General features: G+C 31.7%; 1 protein-coding gene across 2 annotated transcripts in view; it reads right to left on the bottom strand.

The window, feature by feature from the left end:
* Positions 1 to 24544, bottom strand: part of LOC123696949 — a 135828-nt gene that overhangs the window by 82500 nt on the left and 28784 nt on the right. For both annotated transcript variants that reach the window (XM_045643343.1, XM_045643344.1), the window contains exon 2: positions 7875 to 8267. In XM_045643343.1, the coding sequence (XP_045499299.1) occupies positions 7875 to 8233 (359 nt within the window). In that variant the 5' untranslated portion in view covers positions 8234 to 8267. The remainder of the gene's footprint in view (positions 1 to 7874; positions 8268 to 24544) is intronic.

Raw genomic sequence — 24544 nt, 5'->3', positions numbered from 1 at the left:
GAGGGGGTCCGCGTTTAGTATGGAATCAACGTGCTCGAAACTAAAAATCGTAAGCGCCATTCACATTTTTATCAAAAAGTGAATGAAAATATTTAGTATTTTTTAAATCTAAAACAGTCAAGAAATCGAGAAGGTAAATGCCTATGTACTTGTGATTTTATACGAATTATTATCGTAAAATACGGTTGTAATGAGCATTTATATGATATTTTAGAGGTAACTTCAGGATTTTTTTTTATCGAGCAAAATTTTTCCAATCGTGTTTTGGAAACAGTCATCCCATCACACATACGTTCTGTAATACATAAGGTAAAGGCTCCTAATACGGCGGTAGTCAAAATCGCTTCCTAATACGGTGGTATTTCTATTTTCGAGTTTTATTCCTGTTTTATTAATTTTAAGTACACCAAAACGTAAACTATTTATTCCAAATTTATTACTCCATGACTTAACTAACGTTTGCAAGTATAGCACATAGACAACACAACAAGATCAATCAATCTGTGTAACGGCATCGACATGAGAGGTGTTTCCATACAAACGCGAAACAACAAAAGTAAGTTCACTAATATTTATAAACTAAGTTTTTCGTATTAATAAGCCGTTCAAGTTTGTATATGTATTGTTTATTGCATTTTCCTACTATTACACTCACTATTTAAATAGCTTGTTTCATATTTGTAAGTCATTTTCTACCCAAAAAATAAGAAATAAAATACCGCCGTAATACGATACAAATTTTATAGATTAATCCTAAGACGGTGGCATAACTCCGAAATAGGAAAAATACTGGGCATGTTTAATTGTTTATAACTTTCATTTTATTTACTTATTGAATTAATTCCAAGATGATTTGCAATAATTATTAATCTGATAAATTAGAAACCATATTCTGCGGTATGTGTTCTTAATTAGAAATCCAGATAAATATGAAAACGGTTGAGTACAAAATGTTTGTTTCTTAGAAGGGGTAAAAATTGGAAGGTGTATTTTAATGTATCACAAATCATTTATTTTGTATAACTGTTGATTTGAGTTTTACACATCTGAGCCAAAAAACTGTTATCATTTGATTAAGCATTTACATTCTCTTGTTTATCGAATTTTTGATGGGTCAGAATTAGGATTATTAAAAACACGAGTAGTTTTCCTATTACGGTGGCAGATATTTCCAGGTAACTCTGTATTAGGTTATATGATCTCCTATTACGGCCCTAATATAATAGAACTTAAAATTACCAGATTTAGGGTTGCGTAAATAAATAAGAAGTTTTGTGTCTTTTTTTATGGATTCTTATTTGATATGCGTGTTTTTTTTTTCGATAAAACTAAAAGCATAAATGAAACACATTAAAAGTGAATCAACGTAATCAAACCAATGGTCAATGAATAAAAAACTTACAATTTACTTTACTAATGCATTCCTATTATTTAACAAATATTATTTGTACGGAACTTCAATGAATATAATTTCTGACCCTCCGTATTAGGAGCCGCCTACCGCAGTATTAGGCTCTGACCAAAATCATACCTCCGTATTAGGGAAAATCGACCTGACTATTTAAATATTTTTTTAAAATAAGAAATATCATGAAAATAAACATAGACTCAACAGCAATACAAAATTTAAGTTCCACTTTTAACGATAAAGTGGTTTGGCACCTTTAGAAAGACTTACAAATGCTTATTTTTGATACTTACTTTCAAATGTTGCGAAATACCTCCGTATTAGGTGCCTTTACCTTATTAGAAATTTCAGTGCGAAAAAACCTCAATATTTTCAATTATAGCTCATAGAAAACAGTCCATTTTTCCGTGTTCACCTACTAAGGGCCCTTAACTTTTGAATGTAGTATATCGGGAAGGCTCCTGAAACACAGCGAAATCTATGTTGCGGTCCATATTTGTGTAATGTATACTTGTTCAATAAATTATTTTTATTTATCTCTATCAACATTACTATTTCATTCCATTCCACTCGTATTCACAGATATGTTATTCCAACTTTTACTAAGCAAAATCATTCGCACCACATTTACATGTATTCACACATCAAATTACATTGAATCAGCGAACAAACATCGTGGATTATCCACAAACAGTTGTAACACGATCAATATTCTAACAAGAGTCTTCAGACGGAAGGATAGCATACAATAATATTATATGTATAGCATGTGTATTTAGTTTACTCAATTGATGAGTTATAATAAGTCGCATGGTTCAAATTCAAATTCAAATTCAAATTCAAATTCAAATTATATTTATTTGCAAGAATGTAGTTACAAATTATAGATGTTTTCATTACAATATTATGTGGCTAATACATTCTACCCATTTATTGGGTGTGCAAATATTAAAAAAGAAAGTTGATTAGTTTAATTATTTAAATGTACACACAATTCAATTTTCACAATTACGCGAACGCACTACGATTTACACGATTATATCACTACACACTTCACTTATCACACACAATTCAGTTTACACTACTTCAAAGTCATAAATTCTTCAATGTCATAAAATTGTTTTACCATTAACCAGTTCGTCAGTTTATTTTTGAAAAGATTTACTGGTAGTTCCTTGAAATTGTCCGGTATTTTATTATATATTTTAATAGCCATAAATGTTACACTGTTTTTAGCTTTGTTGATTCTACACGTTGGGAAATGTAATTTGTTTTGGTATCTTGTCAACATATGCGAATTTACTTCTCCTTTCTTCTTAAAGTATTCCGGGTGATATTTTACAAATAAACATACTTCTCTTATGTACATGCAAGTTAAAGTAAGGATCCGTAATTTACTAAACAGAGGTCTACAACTGTCTCTTTGGTTCAAACCGCACAGAGCTCTGATACATTTTTTTTGTGAGACAAATACCTTCCGCACATCACAAGATTGTCCCCAAAGAATGATTCCATATGAAAGTACAGAGGAAACGTAGGCATGATAAGCATTTATTGCTGCATTCATAGAAACAGTATCTCTTAGACGCCGTAATACGTAAACGAAACGATTAATTCTGTCACAAACGTAATCAATGTGTTTGTTCCATTTTAGACCTTCATCCAACAAAACACCCAAGAATTTATGATGATCTACTTGTTCTATTACTTGGTTATCACACTTTATATTTAGGTAATATGTAAGCGGTAATAAGTAAAAAAGTCTATGCCTTATATGTGATTCGGTCATAAATGTACTTATATTCGTTATGGACGATTCGATCATAAGTGAATATACGTATTAAGCTTTGTACAGATGAAAGAATTTTCTAATTTGGTTAAGTTTTTCGGTCCTTTAGCATACAAAAATGACAATTGAATGGCAAAGGTTCGAGACTAAATGAGCCTGCTATTTCAATACGCATTTTTCTATAACACCCGGGTAAAATAATATTTTAAGAAAACTTACAAGACCTAAAACTAAAAAGTAGCGTGATGATATATAGCCTATAACCTTCCTCGATAAATGGGCTATCTAACACCGAAAGAATTTTTCAAATCGGACCAGTAGTTCCCGAGATTAGCGCGTTCAAACAAACAAACAAACTGTCCAGCTTTATAATATTAGTATAGATTATTCTTTCTTTTTACAGTATTATTATACCCATATAAACTTATACAATATGTGGATGGTATACTTGAACCGAAGTGACCCTAGTAGCTGTGCAAACACGGGGATGCTCCATCTTGTATATTTTATATGTATTTATCTAAGGTATTTATACAGTGTCCAAACGCTTTTAGTGACTATTTTATCACTAGTTAATGCATACGGTTTCCCTCTGATGCAATTCATGTGACGATTTTCATACAAATTTATTTTTATTTCACGCCCTTTAAGCTCTATCTGGCAATAATAGTAGTTTTTTTTTCTTTGCGGGTTAATTATGAAACCCTATCCTCCCCAATTATTCAAATTATAAATATGTATAGTATAAATGATTACTTGTAATATTTCAATTTCCACTGCAGGTTCAATAATCTTGTTTAAAAAATCAATAGGTTTATAAACTTTAAGTACAAAATCGAAGCGAAAACAAGCCATTTAATACACAGATTAGAGTCCTCGTATCGCATAGTTTTTCATGGAACAAAGCCGATTGTAATCGAGACAGGTTTACAGTTTCAGTGTTCGTTATAAAAGAGCTTTTATACGCCTATACGCTATTATACGCCACTATACGCGACTATACGCCACTATACGTCACAATAACCTTATTGCGTTAATGTGACAGTGTGATTTGAGAACAATAGTAAAGCGTTGTTTAGAAAATAAAGACTGTGATTGTATTGATTTAGAGCGTGGTTTTATGATTGTTTAACAATAGTTCTTATGTTTATTGGCAGTTTCAAACAAATCGGTTCAGTAGTTTATATAGGTACAAGTGAACTAACACGCTGAAGCTATATAAGTGCCAAGTTTTGCGTGAAACAGCAACAAACATTCACGCAATCGTCTATAGAACTATCTATTAGATATAACGCCTATACTATATGCATTACAAGATACACTCAATATTATTATGTCATACATGCAAGTATAATTAATCTATCTGCATATCAAAACACAGCTTAATCTATTCAATAGTGTTTGCATAAATGAAAAACACACTATAAACTCTCGATCAGAACAAACGCTATCTCAAAAACTAGGTATCTCTTTGACTATAATTTTAGTATTAGTAGGTTAAATCTCGATTTAATTTCCAAATCGTAATCAAAACTCAGAGGAAGTAGGTATACGTCATGAGAACGGGTTATGAAATAATAGCAATGTTACAATTGTGTTTGATAAATTTGGAAAATTAGTGTTGAAGTTTTTCTAATTAGCACCCGCATAATCCTTTTATTGTTCTTTTTATGTTTAATTTCTTCTTTTTGACATTTTAGCCAACCTCTTTTTAAATTTCAAATGTTCAACACAAATACATATATTTATGCGTGAACATTTTAATAACCGGAACCAATATTATGATAATCGGATAAACGAGTGTTCTTACAGATAATTCGCAAACGGATGCCGCGTACATTGTCTCAATTCAATTCATCTAGAGAAGGCGGGAACGAATGACGTGCTTCCGCCATTTTGAATTCAGGGCTGCACATGTCAAATAGTAACGTAAGAGTTGCAAGATAGAATAATTTATTTTAAAAATTACAGATAATAAGATAAGATAAGAATGGTAGAGCCGAAAATAAATAAATATACAGGTCGTTTAAATATATTTTCTGTTGGTTTCGGCTTATGTTATGGACTATCAATTATGAGTTCTGTCAATACTCATACTTATTATTATTTTTCCAAAATTCCATTTATTTATTTTCTTTTTAGTAAATGGATGTCGTCTTGTCTTATCTCACCTATGTGAGATTCATTTTTAATATCCAAAGATTCATTAACAAAAAGCAACCATGTTAATATATAAATGTAACAAATTCTATTACCTTAATAACTTTTTATTTTTAATTCGACATTGAGCACATAAATACGCAATTTATTTTCCCTACAAACACGTGACGTAATCAGCTTTGCACAACAAAGTAACAAGCTAGCACAACAAGCAATAACAAAGTTGCAAGCCACTTGACAAAATCGTTTAAGCCGTAATAAATTAACTCGCTTACACGAAAGTATAAAAATATTAATAACCCTTCCATATTACGCATTAATCCGAATAATATGGCAACACTAAACAATGGCGGGAAACACAGCGCGAGCCGTTTGTATTGTGTTGCAAGCCTTTGATAAAGCTCCTATTATTGAAAAATTTAATCCACTACAGCGACCTACTTTATAGTTTTTAATTTGCCCGTTAGATGTTTCGAATTTTCCTTGCAGTTTCGCTCTTATAGAAAGTGTAGAGCACACTTCGTAAAAGTAATATGAGGATTTGTTCGTTTATTCTAAAGCATAATGATAAAATTTTCCGAACAATAACTATTTTATTTATGATTTTAGAATGGATTTCTATTCATTGTACATTGTCTGTGTTACTTGGATTGGAATTAAAACTAAGCTGTGAATCATTAAAACCACAAACAAACAACAAGATGGCCAAATATGAGCCTTAAATTATTTACTCCATCCTAATTAAATCCGATCGATTTTGATTTAATTCATTAAAACGCTCACATCAAAGTGTCATGACAAATATGTAGCAATTACTTAATTAATTTCCTTTAAAGACAAAATATATCCTAATTTGACCTTAAAAGGTTAGGAAAAGCCATGAAAAACCCTTTGAAGGTCCGGAAGCCAGTACCTCTTTGTTTTATCTCTAGAATTCGAAAAGGTCATACGTCGTAACCTTGATTACTTGCACTTTTAAACGTCAAATTTAATATTTCGCACGATAAATATTAAGAAAATGTAGTACCTAAACTGATTAATTGTATATAATGGTGAAATACTGTTTGAAAAACAAAAAAACAATAATTCAAACAAATTAATGTTGATTTAGTTACAAAAAATAATATTTAAAATTGCTATTTAGTAAAATATCTATTTGATATTACTCATAAATTAATTATAGAATAGTATATTATCTATAGAAATATATAGATAATATTATTTTTGTCATTACCTTAAATAAAAATCTCACAAATTGAATTGAAAAACTGTGTTTTATAAAGTACAGATTTGTTTTATTAAATCTTGAATGGGGCAACCCTAAAAGATAGGAGCGAGCTGTGATCAATGTCTTTGTCATAACTATTGTAATATAATATCATTTAGATTTGTATATAATCTACGGAGATAAATCTATAGCAAAGACTTCAAGTTCCAAGTTATCTGCTTAAAAATAGTCTACTAAACTTAGAATATCCTAGGATATCTAATTACTTACGCTTCTCCTTCAAAATGCATTGATTACGACGTATAACTATTTTATTTTATTATTTTCACAATATTAGGTATAATATCTTTTTTACCGACATTGTTTTCAACAAAAATTGTGACGGAGATGGTCAATTCGTAAATCGTAAAATTTTTAAACTGATGTTCAGTTCATTTCTACGTCTAATATTTTTACAAAACACTCATGTTAATTTTTACCGATGGACGTTCATATGGTTTTGTATGTACATTATTACGATAAATACGACGAGAATAGTTCGTTGTGTGTACTTGTATTTCACAGCAGTAGGTACATGATTGGGATGTCCTGGCAGAACAATGATTGCGAGGTCACCTAGTAATAAATAAGACAAACTAATAGGATTTTTACTCGCAATTTGACCGATTGGTACAACAAATATTGCTTCTATATTAGGTACTCTTATTATGACTCCGAAGTATATCTATTCCCACATTAGGTTAAGATACTTACATGCTGAAAAAAAAAAAAAAAAAAAAAAGTTTGTGCCTTAAAAATACGTACATAAATATCACAGTACTAAAATATATTTATTTACAGATTCGTCAGAGGACGTAATAGAAGTTTATTAGTTATCCAAAATTAAAGAAAATACGTAACCTCAAATCAATACTTTATTGAGGACTAGCTTCCGCCCGCGACTCCGTCCGCGCGGAAAAATGAAGATTTATTTTTTTCTACGTATTTTTCCGGGATAAAAAGTATCCTATTTTATGCCCAGGATAATAAGGTATAATTATACCAAGTTTCATCGAAATCGAACCGTTAGTTTTCACGTGATGCCTGAACATACAGACAGACAGACAGACAGACAGACAGACAGACAGACAAAAATTTTTTTAATTACATATTTGGGTTTGGTATCGATCCAGTAACACCCCCTGTTATTTATTTTTTCAATATTTTCAATGTACAGAATTGACCCTTCTACAGATTTATTATATGTATAGATTATTATAAAGCTACAGTGTACAATAATATATTCTTACTTGCAATAATAGAGTCTTCCATCTCTCCCCGTATGCACCGTCCAGCCTTCCTTCAACTCTCCCTGGATCCTATCCAACGCTTCATCATCTTCAGACCTGTCACATTTCGGGCTACCTCCCAATTTCGGGCTCCCGAACTTTGGACTAGCGCTTAAATTTGGGCTATTCGCGATAGGACTATTTCCTAGGCTATTATTGCCCAGGATGGGACTATTACCCAATTTGGGGCTATTGAGTTTAGCATCGTGTGTCAAGGGGCTGTTTATTCTCGAGAAGTTGGGGCTTGCGCCGGGCCGGTTCGGTTTGGGACTGGCCGTGCCGCTGGGTCCAGGCAAGGATGATGCCTGCTGCAGCAGCATCGCTCCCGCATCATTCCACCATATTTAATGTGATCTGGAAAGGAAAATATGGTTAGAATATTTTTTTAACATACTTTAATGTGTTTTATCGTATTTTTATAGTGCATGCAGTGCTCATTTTTTATTGGTTGTCCATCATCTACACTTATAATATATAATATTATAAAGAGGAAACTTGTTTGTTTGATTGTAATGAATAGGCTCATAAACTACTTGACCGATTTAAGAAATTCTTTCACCATTCGAAAGCTACATTATCCACGAGTAATATAGGAGCATATATTATCACGCTAAGACCAACAGGAGCGGAGCCACGCGGGTGAAACCGCCCGGCACAGCTAGCGTTCTATATTTTTTTTAATGTAATTTCATCGATGTACAGCTGCAAATGATCATTAATAAATAAATAAACAATATGATATTAAAAGGCGTTTTCTATTATTTCTGAAGGTAAAACTAGTTGCAGTAAACTGAACTTCCGATGTATTATTGCAATTGATATGCGATTCGATTTTAAAAATGCGTGCAATCTATTCGAACGTAAAAATAGTTTCGTTGTTGTTAGGACACGGTATTCTTTCGTAATAGCTATAATCACATATAAAACCATTTTCATATATCATGTGAACAAGTAGATATACTAATAAATACCTAAACCTTGTTTTGGCTCTACATTTATATTTTCTCATTTTGCACGCCTCATAAGCGAAGCGTTGAGGTGGGTACTACTGTCACTTCGCGCAAAACATCTGATTTTTCAAACTTAAAATGTCTTTATGTATCATACATTGCACTTGTAAGATAATACATACACACACATATTAAGAAAAAACACTATTTTTAACATTCATGATATTTTTGATGTCATTTTTGTTATTTAAACTAGTTAAAAAACAGTTTAAAAAAGTTCTGTCTTGGACGTCCGTGTGTCTGTATGTGCGGAGGATTTTCTTGTTAACACGATAGCGACCGAAATACTTTACTAATCGAGTCTTTTTTTTCTCATACGCTTGAGTATGCTCAGGAATAGAACCCTTTCATTTTTCAGGGTCTGATTCGATGTGGTTTAATTGTTATTAAATAAACAAAAAAAAAATATCGACTGTTCTCCATACTTTTAGTATATCTATATATATTCTTTATTTTTTTTTTGTTTTTTATATTTATAGTGTACTCAAAATTCACCATTATAAACTCAATTCTTTATACTATAAGCCAAGGTTTAAAAATATAAGTTGGTAGTCAGTCCCTTAAACCTGCGCAGTTTCACATCTAGGTGGGGCCACAAGAAAAATAGCTCAATTATTACGGTACCGCTTTCTTTACTTTTCCAACTGTTTTATTTTATTTATTTTTTATATTTATAGTGTACTCTTTATAAATAATCAATTTTATTGTAAAGGATGAGATTATGAGGCGTGCACTTTTGGATTTTCCAAACTATTTAAAATTATGGCTGAAAATTGTAATCGCAATTTTATTCAACAATGATGTAATGTATAGGCTTATAAACTACAGGACCGATTTTAAAATGGTGGCTTTCGAATGGTGAAAGCTACATTATCCACGAGTAACTTAGGCTAGGTTTTATCCAGGAAATCCCACGGGAACGGGAACTATGCGGGTTTTTCTTTGAAAACGCGGGCGAAGCCGCAGGCGGAAAGCTAGTAAATAATATAATAAATAAATCATATTTAATCCGTCTTAATTCCTTTAAACGGTTTGATAAAATACATCTCAATAAGAGTATTTATATTTGCAATAGAGCCTTTTTTCTCTCTCTCATTTAGATTAAAAATCCTAGCTGCGTGCCGCGGTTTCACCCGCGCGGCGTGGCGCCGCTCCTGTTGGTCTTAGCGTGATGATATATTGCCTATAGCCTTCCTCGATACATTGTTTGTTTGTTTGTTTGAACGCGCTAATCTCAGGAACAACTGGTCCGATTAAAAAATTATTTCGGTGTTATATCTAACAAACAAACAAACTCTTCAGTTTTATAAATTACTAGTATAGATATAGGGTATTTTTATAGTTATATCGTAAGCTTGTAAGTAAGTATATTCTTTAAACAAAAACCGACATATTTTTTTTCTTGAACGCATGATCAGATTTACTATGGATTTGTTTTGTATTTCAATCATACCACAATAATTGTGGTATGATTATTATAGTATTATTGGTAACAATTTACTTAACCCCTTGACCACCGAGCGGCCCAATGAGACCACGACACAATTCCGGGGGCTGAAGGAAATAAGAAATGGAGAAAATTATTTATTAATATTTCATCTAGATAATCCGTTGAACTACCTAGATAGTAGATACCGCTGAGCCTAAAGTAGGGTACCTAACAATAGTTCCGTTACCATGACAACCACCATAATCTATAAAACCATAAGGCACAATTTTTCGTCGTCGATTCGATTAACTAATACTTTTTTTTCTTGTTAATATTACAAATTTCTAACAGTACTAATCCAGACTTAGAGAATTCTTGAATTGAAATTTATTAAATTAGTTACAAATTTAGATTGATTTTCTTTCTTATTGTCTGGCTAACGAAAGATGAGACTGGAAAAAGGCGGCAAATTCAAAAAATAAACATATGGCAACTTAGGTTATAGTTGGAAATATAGTTTTAATACTTTTATTTATTATTTTCTCTTACGAGCAAAAAAAAAAACAATAAACTCTTCATCTTTATAATATTGTTATATGTAATATACTTAGTACAGTTAAGTGATACAGATAGACAAAAAAGAACTCCGAATGAAAGCAAGAAAAAACACAATAAAAATACAATTAAAGTTTGTTTAATCAATATAATCATATTAAATCTAAAAATTCAACCGCGAGTGAATAGTAAGAATCACTATTATTATCTCTGACTCTTATTATGAACCCTTCCATTTCTGCAGTTATTCCATTTCGTTTTTTATACTATCTTCAACACGAATAACATGGTCCGGTCATAGAAGAAATCTCGTCAAGATACTGATTTTGTGTCTTTAAACATTTTGAACGAAACAGATCATTCAATTTTTTTTATTGTTGCTTGAATAGTTTATAACTGGACTATTGGTATCATCCATGTTACCTGCAAAATAATAAATATTAAACAATGCAATCAAAATGAATAGTATCAAAATATCAAAGTCACACTTAACAATGCATTGAGATATTTCACGTAAACACTCTTATTTTTCCTTGAAAACTACATCTCTTTCAACTTGTTTCTTTTCAAATTTACTAATCATAGTAAAAAGAACCTTTTTTAAGTCGCATTTCAATGTTTTCGTCTCGTTTTCAATTAGAAATCACTAAAAACGCGGAAATAATTTTCACTTTGACACATCAACAACTGAGGTTTTAATGACAATTACGTAATTATAAGTGTTGCCATATAAATTTTCGAAATAAAAAGCCAGTCTCATCTTTCGTTAGCCAAACTCTATACTCTCTAATCTCTATCATATAAATTCATTCATTTTAATGTCTGAAAATCTGCGCTGTATTGTAGATAAAGAAGCCAATTTGCCAATATATCATCAAGTGTCAATTATATTTACGTGATCATCAATTAAGTTTGAGTGCGTGACTTTGAATACATTATCAAGACACACAATATTAATTTTTATGTAAAGGTTCATCAAAAACTAACGTTTAATTGAAACGAATATTATTTTACAGTAGTAATAATATTATCGAAGAAATAATAATAATTATTAAATAATAATAATTAAATAGTAATATTATATTATATTATGTAAGAATTTATGTTATTATCTTTAAAATATTTAGAGTCAATAAGCATACATATTATATTCACAATCACAATTTTACAGAACTAAATTAAAAATGCATAATATTTTTTTAAATTCAGTTAAAATTGGAAAACGTGGATTGCATGTGTTTAAAAATAGCTTTTTGAATAGCCACACGATGAGAGAAATCTTGTTTATCAAAAATTTCGACACAAAATGGCGCCCAAATTGCTATGAAAAAAGAACGCTCGCGCGAAAACCGTAGGTAATCGCTGAGCGCGGGAATATGAATAAAAATGGCCACCAATTTTGTAAAAGCATGTTGTTTGTTCAAGTGATAAATTGTTATATTATTCCTAATGAGGATTATTATGTACTCTTTCATGTTTTAAAATGTAATATACTTTCGAGCTGATGATTTATGTTTATTATAACAACTTGTCAGATAAATTCGGATAATCATAAAATATTCACCAAAAAAAAATCTACTTTTTTAAAAGTAAATGTGTTCGTAATTTAATCTGAACTTGTAGCAAAACCATCGGACATCCTTAAGAAAATGATCCCAAAACTTTGAACTTTTCTTACGTAGGTGCGTATTTCCAAACTATACATAGCCAGAACGCAACCATAGGAAACTGCTCGTGTATACTTTGTAATGCTGTTTTTAAGTTTGTTATTACAAAATATACACGAATTTTGCGTACTGATCGTGTATACTTTGTAACGCGGATGCTTTCTTCTTCGTTCCAAACTATACACGATCAGTACGCAAAATATAATTAAATATACCTACTACACCACTTACGCTTGAGCGAAATAATAAATAGGCGTAGGCAATCAAAGACTTGTACAGCTATATCTATCTACTTTTATTCTTCTTGATTGATTCAGTAAAATAGGGAATAAAAATATTATTAGGTGAGCTTAGAAAAATAAATAGGTAACAGATATAAGGGTACCTACCAATGGGTTAGGTTAGGTTCGTGTTTTTTCTAACTACACAAAAATAGGAGCCCCGCGAAGCAGGGCTCCGTCGCCTCGCAACCGTCTTCTTCTAGACTTATTAGATTCTTACATTTTAGCACTATTGTCAATTGTAAGTCGTGCAGCATAGTCGGGAACGAAGACACAAGCATCCTCAATACAAAAAATATACGATCAGTACGCAACATTACATACACAATACACATGCATTTTAATAATATATTTCAAAACAGCAATACAATAATATAAGGGCGAGCAATGGAAAGACGCCGCGCTTACTCCGAAACATACACGATTAGTCCGCATGCGTACTGGCACTGTATATTTTGGAGCGTTATTCTTACTTACTTCACTACAAAGTATACGCGAGTATTTGCGTACTGCTATATAGATTGGAAGAACTTTGTAAAAAAGTTATTTACAAACTATACGTGATTAGTTTCACACCGTTGCGTACTGGCCTTGTATAGTTTGGAAAGACGCTACGTAGGTACCTACTAACAAAAGTTTTAACTTCCGTAAATATAGTTCTAGGGTTCGACATACGTTTTCATTTGTGTTTAGTGATTGTATCATGTTCACATTTACTTTGTTTTGTGTAGTAGATTTTTTGTTGAATATTAAAAATATTTTTTATTGAAAAAAAAATTGTATCAATATAAATCTTATACAAAAAAATGTAGGTATTTTATTTCCCTTCAATCCCGTTAACTCATATTTATTGCGTCCTACAACAAATCCATTATCTCTGAAAAGTACAGATTAAAAAATAATCTTCCGTGTCCTATATTGGAAGCTGTCGAATATGGAACGAGCCGATGACGACGCTTTCTTCAGTAAAGATCATTTTTGGTGAACTAGGTACCTATTTCTTTTGAAGGATGTTTACACAGGCCTGTTCCAAATTCAAACTATGCGCGCGAACATCATTATAACCTTGTTTTTTTTATCTGTGTAGATTTTTTTTTCTTTAATGAAATTTCGTTTACGTTTGAACTTTTTTTTTCATTTCGTTTGAAAATCAGCTTATAAAGTCACAGCGTAATTCGAAGTGTCAAAGCTCTCAAAACATTTCTTTAGCAAATAATAATTTACGGTAAAACGTCGCATAACTTTGTGGAACTGGAAAAAACGTGAAGAATAATGAATAATTTAGGCGGCGACAGTCAAAACAAGTCGTATACAATGTGGCCTGAAAAAATATGAGGTGTTATCATCTGTAACAAAGGATGACCTTAGCGACACTCGTGCCTGAAAACGGCTATTTATTTTATCTGTGATATAACAGGCGTAATAAACGTAAACTTATGATAGTGGTAATTTAATGTTATTTTCTTTTTGTTATGCTTGTTAACCCATTGTACCGTTACTTTTAGTTGAAATTAAGTATTTCTAAACACATTATTGATACCTTTAGACACATTCGTATTTTATTATGTACCTATGTATGTAATATTTATTATTTATGATTAAATGAATCTTAAACATATATTAACTAGAATGTTTTAAGCACGTATTAAAGCATTAAAATAATATAAACTGAAAAACAAAATAGAAGAAAAAAATATTTAAAAAAATCTAGACTTGACGTGAAATGTAGCACCAATTCTTATGTAAGTAATGCGCCACTCCACTCCGCAGATGTGTTCCTGAGAGCAGACCTAATAAAAAAGAATTGAATTCCTACGTGATATGAAATAGGACCTGATATGTTAATATATGAATTGTAATTGTAAAAAATTCTTAAATCAAATCTTACGTTATAAGACTACTTAGAACATTTAAAATATTAAATTTTAATTTAATTTACTTCATAGTGGAATTCCTTTTAATTATTGGCATATTTGATTTATTATAATGTTATTATTGTAAGAATAGCTGTAAGGAATCAGAAATAAATAAATAGCTGCAAAACTAAAATTCTCTCATTTTACGCATTGAATTTTACCAAATATGAATCCTCGTATCTCAACTCGACGGTTGATATTTAAAAAGAACACAAAAATATAGGTGCCCCAGGGAAAAGCGGATGGCGGAATAAGTTCAAATATGTGATTTCATACTTTCATTAAATCTAAGATTCCTAGAAACAAACAATCTTCTAAAGTAAACATTCACTAAGTTTGCCAGCTTTGTAAATAATGAAAGATTAGTATAGCTGAGCCTGTAGACAAAGTAACAATTAAAAAACGTTAACGAAGTTAGAAAAGGCAAAAATGTATGGGATTGACATACGCCGCGTTAGATCACGTGGTCTATCTAATGTCAATCCCATACATTTTTGCGATTTCTAACTTCGTTATCGTTTTGTAATTGCTACTTTGTCTAAGGCCCCTGGAAACCTATTTTAGGTTAAACACAACGTTCTGAAATCGCATGTTTATTTTACGATTCTGCAATCTTATTTCATAAACAATAGACGTGTAGCAAACCAATAATTCATACCAAAACTAACTGCCTGCGCCATTTGTGAAAGAAAGGGATGTGCAAATTGAATTGCAATAAGTGTGAATGAGACAGATCAAATATGACAGGTGGGCGGGCGTTGACCTCTATTGTTATAGTATTTCGGCGCGAATTCATAATACTGCCCTCATAAGCCAAAAAGCGTCATCTCAAAAAAGTGAGACTCGAGAAAATTCATGTTTTAGTTTTTTTGATTTCGCGTCAACTTAGTAAAATAGTTTTAAAATTATTCATTCATAATATTAGATACTCATACCCATATTTCTTATTGATATGTTTAAAAAACAGGAAAAATAAGTTTTTTTACCTCATTTTTGAGATACCGCTATTGGGCTTCGAATAATATGTTTATTAATATGACTTACCGCTTTTAGTTATAGTGTGTTCATAGTAATTTTCATACAAAAGTTTTTCTATATATTTTTGCTAAAAATCCATGTAAAAGAAAATAAAACCCGAAAAAAGTGCATTTGGAAATAATTTTAATTAACTTAAGATTAAGATAATAACAAAATTTAAAATTTTGAAAATCGGTATCTATGTCATAAATCAGTCAGAAGTAGGGAGCTCTCTCCATTATATTTTGAAGGGATTTCAATTCTTGGCTTGCGAAATTTTCTTCTTTGGAGATGGAAGAGCATTCGTTTTTAAAATCGTATCTTATTCTTCATCCGCTTCATAGACAATTCAACTCTGTGATTAAATGAATTGGCATTGATTTCACCCGAATTAACTATATAAATTAGAAAAGAAAAGAATGTACAGTTTTTATTTTGCGCTGAACAGTTGTCAGCCCATATAATTATATTTTTTGGCATCTCGGTGAAACAGCAAAAATGGTAATATGCACTGATGATTTCATCCTTTGTCCTCCCAAGTAATGCCTCATGCCACAACACCAGTTTTACCAGTTGGTACAAAACTCTCATTATAAATGACTAGGTATCCTGTGATTGAAAACAGCAGACTTGAACATAACAATCCTAGGAAGCATTATTATTTTTTGTAAGTCCACAGAATATATTACAGTATCATTTCCTTTGTATTCCGTATAAGATTTATATTCATCTCTGGATATATTTGCTTTTTCCATATGCCCAACCCAATTTTGACAACAAATACAGCCATTCTTTATATTATTTTTATCGTGTGTATCATCGTGCAAAAGAATTCCTTCACAAATTTATCAATAGTTCGCTACGCATTCAACGGATACCGCCAATAATCTTAGAAAATTTTGGCCAGCAATTATAAGAACATTTCTAAGCGATTCCACCGTAAGCGTAAATATACGGCCATTGTGTTTAAAAATAATGATATACCTCTCAGCTCCTTAGTAATATCGTATAAATTTGAGATATGCAATATTTTCTTAGTAGGTTTTAGGTGGTTTCTGGTTGAGATAGCGCCATGTAACTTCACTTAACATGTAGGGAATTTGTTAAGCTATCAAATGCAACAAAAATCAGAAATTTGTATTTTTTTGAGATACCGCTTTTTGGCTTATGAGGGCAGAATAATCGTACGATTTTGAGGGACTATGAAGTTTTAATGATAATTCTTTGAGAGGAACAATTGTTTACTTTGCCAGTGATGTGTAACTAATAATACGTTACAAAGGAAGTTTGCTTTGGGTTACTTGAATGAGTCTTTTGTCATTTCCTTTGTAAAATACGCGATTTTGAATATTTAAGGTTCAATATTTTTGTAATACAGTTCAACGCTCAAGAGAATCCGCTGAGTCATTGTTGTCGGATCCACCAAATCAAAATATTTCAAAATTATTGTTGTTTGTGAAAGAAATCATTTCTTCTAAAATTCTTGATCAACTGTTATTGAATCCTATTAAAATCCTTAATTTCTGATAAAGGTAACAAATAAAATATATGCTCTTCTGCAGATATTTTATCATCATTCAACTATAAAATAGAAACCAGTTAAATTTTCTAGGCTAAAATGAACTTTTGCTGTCAACTGTTCACTCGAACTTTAGCAAAGTTCGTCAAGAGCTTATAAAAGCTCGTTAAAAGACAAAATAATAGTTCATAAGCTGTCTTTTATATTTTGTATAGATACAAATGCAAAACTTATTTGTCCTAAATACATTGAAAGTTTATTCTCGATAGATTGTATTTATAAAGTGAATTTTTTTATTCCCGTTTAGGTATATCAAATCTGACACATATGTATATTAACATACATAAACCCACGATCATATTGAAGACACTTTCTGCACGCTTGTCTTTAGAGTGATTATTTTATACTATGATAGAATTTCCACTAATAAACAAATTAACATTAGAATTATACTAAAAAACGACGTGTGGCACTCGGGGACTGCCGCGGTAAATCTATTGCATGCTATGCTTTCAACCACACCTCCACCCGTCGGAGTGGGGAGCGTGAGGTTTTTTCGTTACGAAATTTCTCGATTCGGTCCCCGCGCTCAAGGCCCGCGATAGAAGCTATGCAATAGCTTAAAACGGTGAAGGAAAACATCGTGAGGAAACCGACATGTATAAGAATTAAAAAAAAAAAGTTCGACGACATGTGTCATCCGCCAACACGCACTTGGCCAGCGTGGTGGATTATAGCCTGTACCCACATAGGAGGCCCGTGTCCCAGCAGTGGGAACGTATATGGGCTGATGATGATGAATAGCTTAAAAACAAAACTTGCATGAATCTTCATTTCCCGAACGCAGTGACATTTTAAAATGGAGAACCAACCCACTTAAAGGAAATTCCAGTAATTATAATAATTCCACAAACCGCTCGACGGAATAACATAAATTTGAATAATAAACAGACGGATGAAATTGAATTTGTTTTAAAACAATCCGCGATGACTTCAAAAATTTAATTATTTAAATCGTGTGTCCCTTGCTACGATTTTAAAATTAAATAAGGGTCACTTGAATTAAGTTAATTCTAATATTTTATGAATATTTTTTTCAAATTAGTATGTTAATAAAATACCTAATAGTATAAATGATTGTCAGTGATCAATTAAAAATGTTTTTAAGCACTATACCTACCCTTCATCTAAATATATGAAATTCCATATATCACCATAGTAAACAGTAGATAACTTGTTATCTGTAGGTAAGGATAAGATCTTAGATACCCGGAAATAAAGAACTTTAAGAAGCTTTTAATTTCATCAGTTTCCCAAAATAGATAAGCAGTCGTCTTATTTATAACAGGTTTCCCTAATTACATAAAAATGTTGATAAACAAAGTAAGCTTAATGGTAATTTCACTAATTAGACAAATTGTAAAAATTGTTTACAAACCTTTTGTTATTTATTCTCATTTCCGTAAATGAACCGAAAAGATATAGAATTTGGGACGATGGCAAAAAAATTTATGAAATAAAATCTCAGTAATATTTGAAAATTTAAAGTTACAGACGTATTTTTAACTAGCTGCGCTCCGCGGTTTCACCTGCGTTGCTCCGATTCTCTTGGTCTTAGCGTGATGATAATATATAGTTATAGCCTATAGCCTTCCTCGATAAATGGGCTATCCAACACCGAAAAAATTTTTCAAATCGGACCAGTTCTTGAGATTAGTGCGTTCAAACAAACAAACTCTTCAGCTTTATAATATTAGTATAGATGAAGAAGAGAAACCTCCTTGTAATTATCAACATCAGAACTTACACATACAGAGTCCAGTTTTCACTGTCCTTTTGTTGGAAGTTCTCTTAAACTCGTGTACAAGTTGTAAAACATAAAACAAGTAACACTAGTGACATGACGTCCCAACCCTACATGTAGACCATTATTCGCTAGGTATCTCCAGACCCAACTTGTCCCAATGGGTATTTTGATCGTTTAATTGTATAAAGTTTTAATGCTATTAAGGACATGACGAAGATGTTAACGTGTAACTTTCTATTAATATTATGAGAGTGTTTGTAACCAATCTCCTCCGAAACAGCTTTATTTATTTCATACGATGTTTTACCTATATAAATTGGATAGTAGAACATTATTTTTTTACGTGAATTACCTATAGATTCCCTTCGAACATACAAGCTGAAATTATCAAACAAAACCACATTATTATCATTATTATTTAATATGCGACAATATCTACTTAAACTTTTTTTGCTAACCGTACTAAAATGGAAGCGAACACTGCTGAATTCTCAAACATCACCTGTACAAGTTTATTTATAACCCTTTGATCAGGTTGACTTTCCTTAATTTATAATTAATGTGCTAAAGTTGAAACAAAGGACTCTATTATCAAAATAAACCTTCTGTAATATTATATACTTTCACAAATTACAAATAAAACGTGTTTTTTACTCTATTGACTTGGTTGTTAAAATAGTCGTTCGTTACTACAAGAACTATTGTATAACACAAAAGTAATGACAGTGAATTAATTTTTCACCTTACGCCGATGTGAATGTATCGAAATGGCCAAGCCACATATTTTGACTAAGGTGTAGAGTTTGTGAAGTTAGGCCTTGTAGAGTTAGGGCGTGTAGTGTTAGAAGCTTGGCTCTACATGAGATCTGATAACTTTTTGACAGTGCGAGTCATATGGGCTCGTCTTGGCAACATTTTACATGAAAATGTTTTTGGTGGGATTATATATTATGTATTATATTGACAAATAACGTCATACAGTTAGTACCTTTCCAAAATATATAGAATGTCAAACTAAGTACCAGTTTTACTTACTTTATAGTATATCTTTAAGGAAAATCTAATATATCGCATTCCAGCCGAGTCTCAACATAACTCATATGGGTTATCCTACTAATATTATAAATGCCGCGAAAGTTTGTGAGGATGTGTGTGTGTGTGTTTGTTACTCTTTCACGCAAATTCTACTGAACCGATTACAATGAAATTTAGCACACATATACCTAGAGGGTAACTTGGATTAACACATAGGATAGGTTTTATCCCGGAAATCCCATGGGAACGGGAACTATGCGGGTTTTCCTTTGAAAACGCGGGGGAAGACGCGGGCGAAAAGCTAGTACACAATAATTTAATTATTTAACAAATTTAAACAAAAATGTAGTATGTACCTACAGTCAGAATATCTTATTTATATAAGTAGTAAAATCACTCTGTTGTGCAAATTCAACCTCACTCTAATGACTCTCATAAGTAATCCACTTCACGTATAGCGATGAAATATACATTCGACATGCAATGTAATATGATTACCCCGATGTAAGAAATTTATCATCGCGATGTATGGAGGAAAAGCTCAAAATATGTACGATACACAATCAGCTATAGAAACATACCAAGATTTACATAATGATGTTCATAATGTAAGTACCTAAGTTATATATTTATAAGTGAAGTAAGTAGCATGTATGTATATTAAAGTACCTACGACGGTATGGATATGACAAGAAAACTCATATACAACGCCACAGATATTTTTGATTTTTTGATTTCACGGATTTGTCTCCTATCGACCGCCTCCTTGGTACAGTGGTTAACGCGAGAGCGTAGAACCAAGGGGTCCTGGATTCGATTCCCGGAGGAGACGATGAAAAAAAATGTCTCGGTCTGGCAGAACACAGAAGGCTGATCACCTACTTGTCCGTATAGAAAATCTATCAGGGAAACAGATGTATGAATATTGAATAATGCATCTACCCCTTACCACTGGGGACACGGGACTTCACTTTTTTATTAGGAAATAAAATTAAGATCTAGGTAGGTAAAGCCGGGACAAGCAACTAGTTACATAATATGTTTGTGTAACATAAAACGGAGTATATTAATATCATGCTATTGTTACATTGACGAGTTTTATCTATCAGCAAAGCGGTTGATTACTTTCTGCATAAAGTAGAATAAAGAATAATACTCAGATATTAAAAAAATAATAATACACGCGAAGTATTGAAGCTAGAATTATATAAATGTAGACTCTAATCAGTCTAGAAAGTAGACTGAGAGGGAAAGTGGACAAACCAGTACTTTGCGGTCTGAATTTTAAACGACTTTAGCAAGGAAATACATAATATTTTGAAACCTATGTAGTACATAACAACCGACTCTTAGGAACAATCTGGTCATCTCAATAATAACAATTTTATTAGCTTTCCGCCCGCGGCTTCGCCCGCGCTTCGGGATAAAACCTATCCTATGTCCTTTCTCGGGTATCAAAATATCTCTATACCAAATTTCATGCAAATTGGTTCAGTAGTTAAAGCGTGATTGAGTAAAAGACAGACAGACAGAGTTACTTTCGCATTTATAATATATTTTTATATTTTTATATCACATTTATGTATGGATTATTATTTATTTCTGTTTTTGAAATACCTAATGGTACTTATTGGTAAAAGATTGGTAATAATTACAATTTCATGATATTAAAATTCATTTAAATATATTTATGTTATGTTAAACTTCTTGAATTATGTCGTTTATTTAAAACCGATAAATAAAACAAACATTATTAGATGACACGAGAAAATGCCTTTATTCACCTGAACGATTATTAAAGATTTCCATACAAAGTCGGCCATAGAATTGAGCAATAAAACGCATTTTATTCTCAACCATATTTCCCGAGTGTTGTACTCAGCCCAGTATGACAGCAATAAAATCGTTTACGAGGGTCGATGCGACATTTACATACAAATATACACTATATACTGTACTGTCGACCTTCTTAGATGTTGTGACAATTTTGGTAAACCTATTCTTGAGAATATCGTCTTATATCTGGTTATTTGTACTCTATCTATATTAATCTATACTCATATTATAAAGTTGAAGAGTTTGATTGTTTGAACGCGCTAATCTCGGGAACTACTTATCCGATTTGAAAAATTATTTCGGTGTTAGATAGCCCATTAATCGAGGAAGGCTATAGGCATATATCATCTCGCTAAGACCAACAGGTGCGGAGCACTGCAGGTAAAACCGTGGAGCACAGCTAGATATAAATAAAATAAGTGACTTATTCTAAAGCTACCGTTTGATATGATGTTATACATATAGATTTTTTTTGTAAGATTGTATTTATGTCTGTTTTGTTTATTATTAGAAACAACTGATCGATTTTAACACAGCTATCGTGCAACAATCTATGACTGACAGCTTAAACTATAGAAATTCTCAATTAATTTTGAAAAATGTTTAAAATTACAACAAAAAGATATTACCAACGAAACCGCAGGGCCCACGTAGCCCTAAAAGAGTAAATTTTAACGTTGAAACATTAGTTATTAATTAAACAGAGGCATTAAAGAGTATTTGTCCGTCCAACGAACCCAATTAGAGGATCGTTTAACCTCTCCAACCTTGTCGGGTTTCTTAATTCGGCTAATTCTATGAGATTCCAGTTACTTTATAATAGGAATGAAGTGAGAAATTCAGTATTTTAACGCTGTTTTAAAGGGATCGATAGTAATTAGTTTTTAAGTTAAATAACATTTTGACACGATCCAAGTGAGGGGCTTAATTTCAAAAATTTTAATAACTTAGGAAAATTGTTTTTTTTTTTTAAGTACGATACATTATTGATCTAAGTATTATTAAACTCTCAAGTTTACAAGACATTTATAACAACAAAAGAATCGATTAATTCACCGTACCCCGATATCGTTCAACGATACCCCGTATCTAAATAAACAACAATCAGTTTTTTTAATTTTTGTAGAATAAACTGAATTAAATTTCAAGAATGTATCAGCCCAAAACATATATTACCTACTTCGTCTACTAACAAGACTTTTCAAGTGACGTCTAATCATATATTATCTCTATCTGAACTAGAAAATAAGAAAATATGGGGGTCTTCAAGCGTAGAGTGAACGAGTACCTACTAGGGAAGCGCGTACCATCTTAAGACCACAGCTATCCATCAGGCGAGATTGTGGTTAAGCGCTTCCCTATCTACAGTAAAAAAAAATTCTTAAACAAATAATAATTTGATTACTGGAATAAAATATTATAGTTAACCCAGATATTAATCATACTTATGTTAGATACACGTATATTCATATTCATCATCCAAACACAGGTACATACACAGATTCTCGTGGTTTTAGATGGCATAATATTATACCCAAGTCAGCAATGCAAGACACGTGTCGCAGATATAAACCTGGATCTAGATGATATTCTGCTTTAGTCATATTTGGTGTGTTTATGACTTTGACTGTGTTACTTTTTATGTTTATGTATTTCTTCTACGCGTTTGTTACTGAATCCATCCTCAACGGCCAGACCGTTTTTAATGAATTTTTTTTGTGTCTTCAGATGCCTTGTCCACCTTATAATTTATTATTCTAATAAATCGCGTACATTTATGAAAATGAATGTTGAAACTAATAAAATTTAGTTACTTCAATCTTGTTATAGTTAGTTAGTAACTAATAACATTTACTCAATATATTTTTTATAAAATTGGGATATTCCTAGCACAAGCCGAATACCATTGCCAGAAGATACAATAAACCTTGAAAATCATACCCAGAAACTTCCTAAAACGGAAGTAACATCACTAAACCTCGTGACTTCCGACCTCACCTAACCTTCAGCTAAGTCAAGTTAGCAAGTCTACGTGAAAAGGATTTGCTTAATGTTGTACAGATTATTAACCTGTCACGCAATATGATGCTTATCTGTGTTGGCTTATGGCAACACTTCGATTGTTCGACATATTGACGTATGTTATCGGTTACGAATTTTATGACGTGGTAAATTGTAGATGGTATCCTGATGGATTTTATTTTTATGATATAAAAAGCATTCATTAATATTTAATACATAAAAAGGTTTCTGACAATTTTCTGGGGCTGGTACCATCACGCTCATAATATATTCATTTTGCATCTAACTTAAATAAGGATTTGTAATGGATGTAAAAACAATAGAACATGAAGAGAACATGATTAAGTACCTACTAATAAAAAAAAAATAGAGCAAGATGAACTCAGTCAAAATAACAAAACTTGTTCGTAAATTTGTAATGAACATTCTTATATTAGCTGTTAGGAAACTGAGAGTACCTAATCAATAATTTAGTAAAATTTAGACAGAGATGTCAGGAATAATTGATTGAGTAATTTTTCTTCGTAGGGACCGTTA

This window comes from Colias croceus, chromosome 13 (genome assembly GCF_905220415.1).
Source record: "Colias croceus chromosome 13, ilColCroc2.1".
Classification (NCBI taxonomy): Eukaryota; Metazoa; Arthropoda; class Insecta; order Lepidoptera; family Pieridae; genus Colias; species Colias croceus.
Note: the sequence above shows the minus strand (reverse complement) of the source record. Positions and strands in the feature narration are given on the sequence as shown.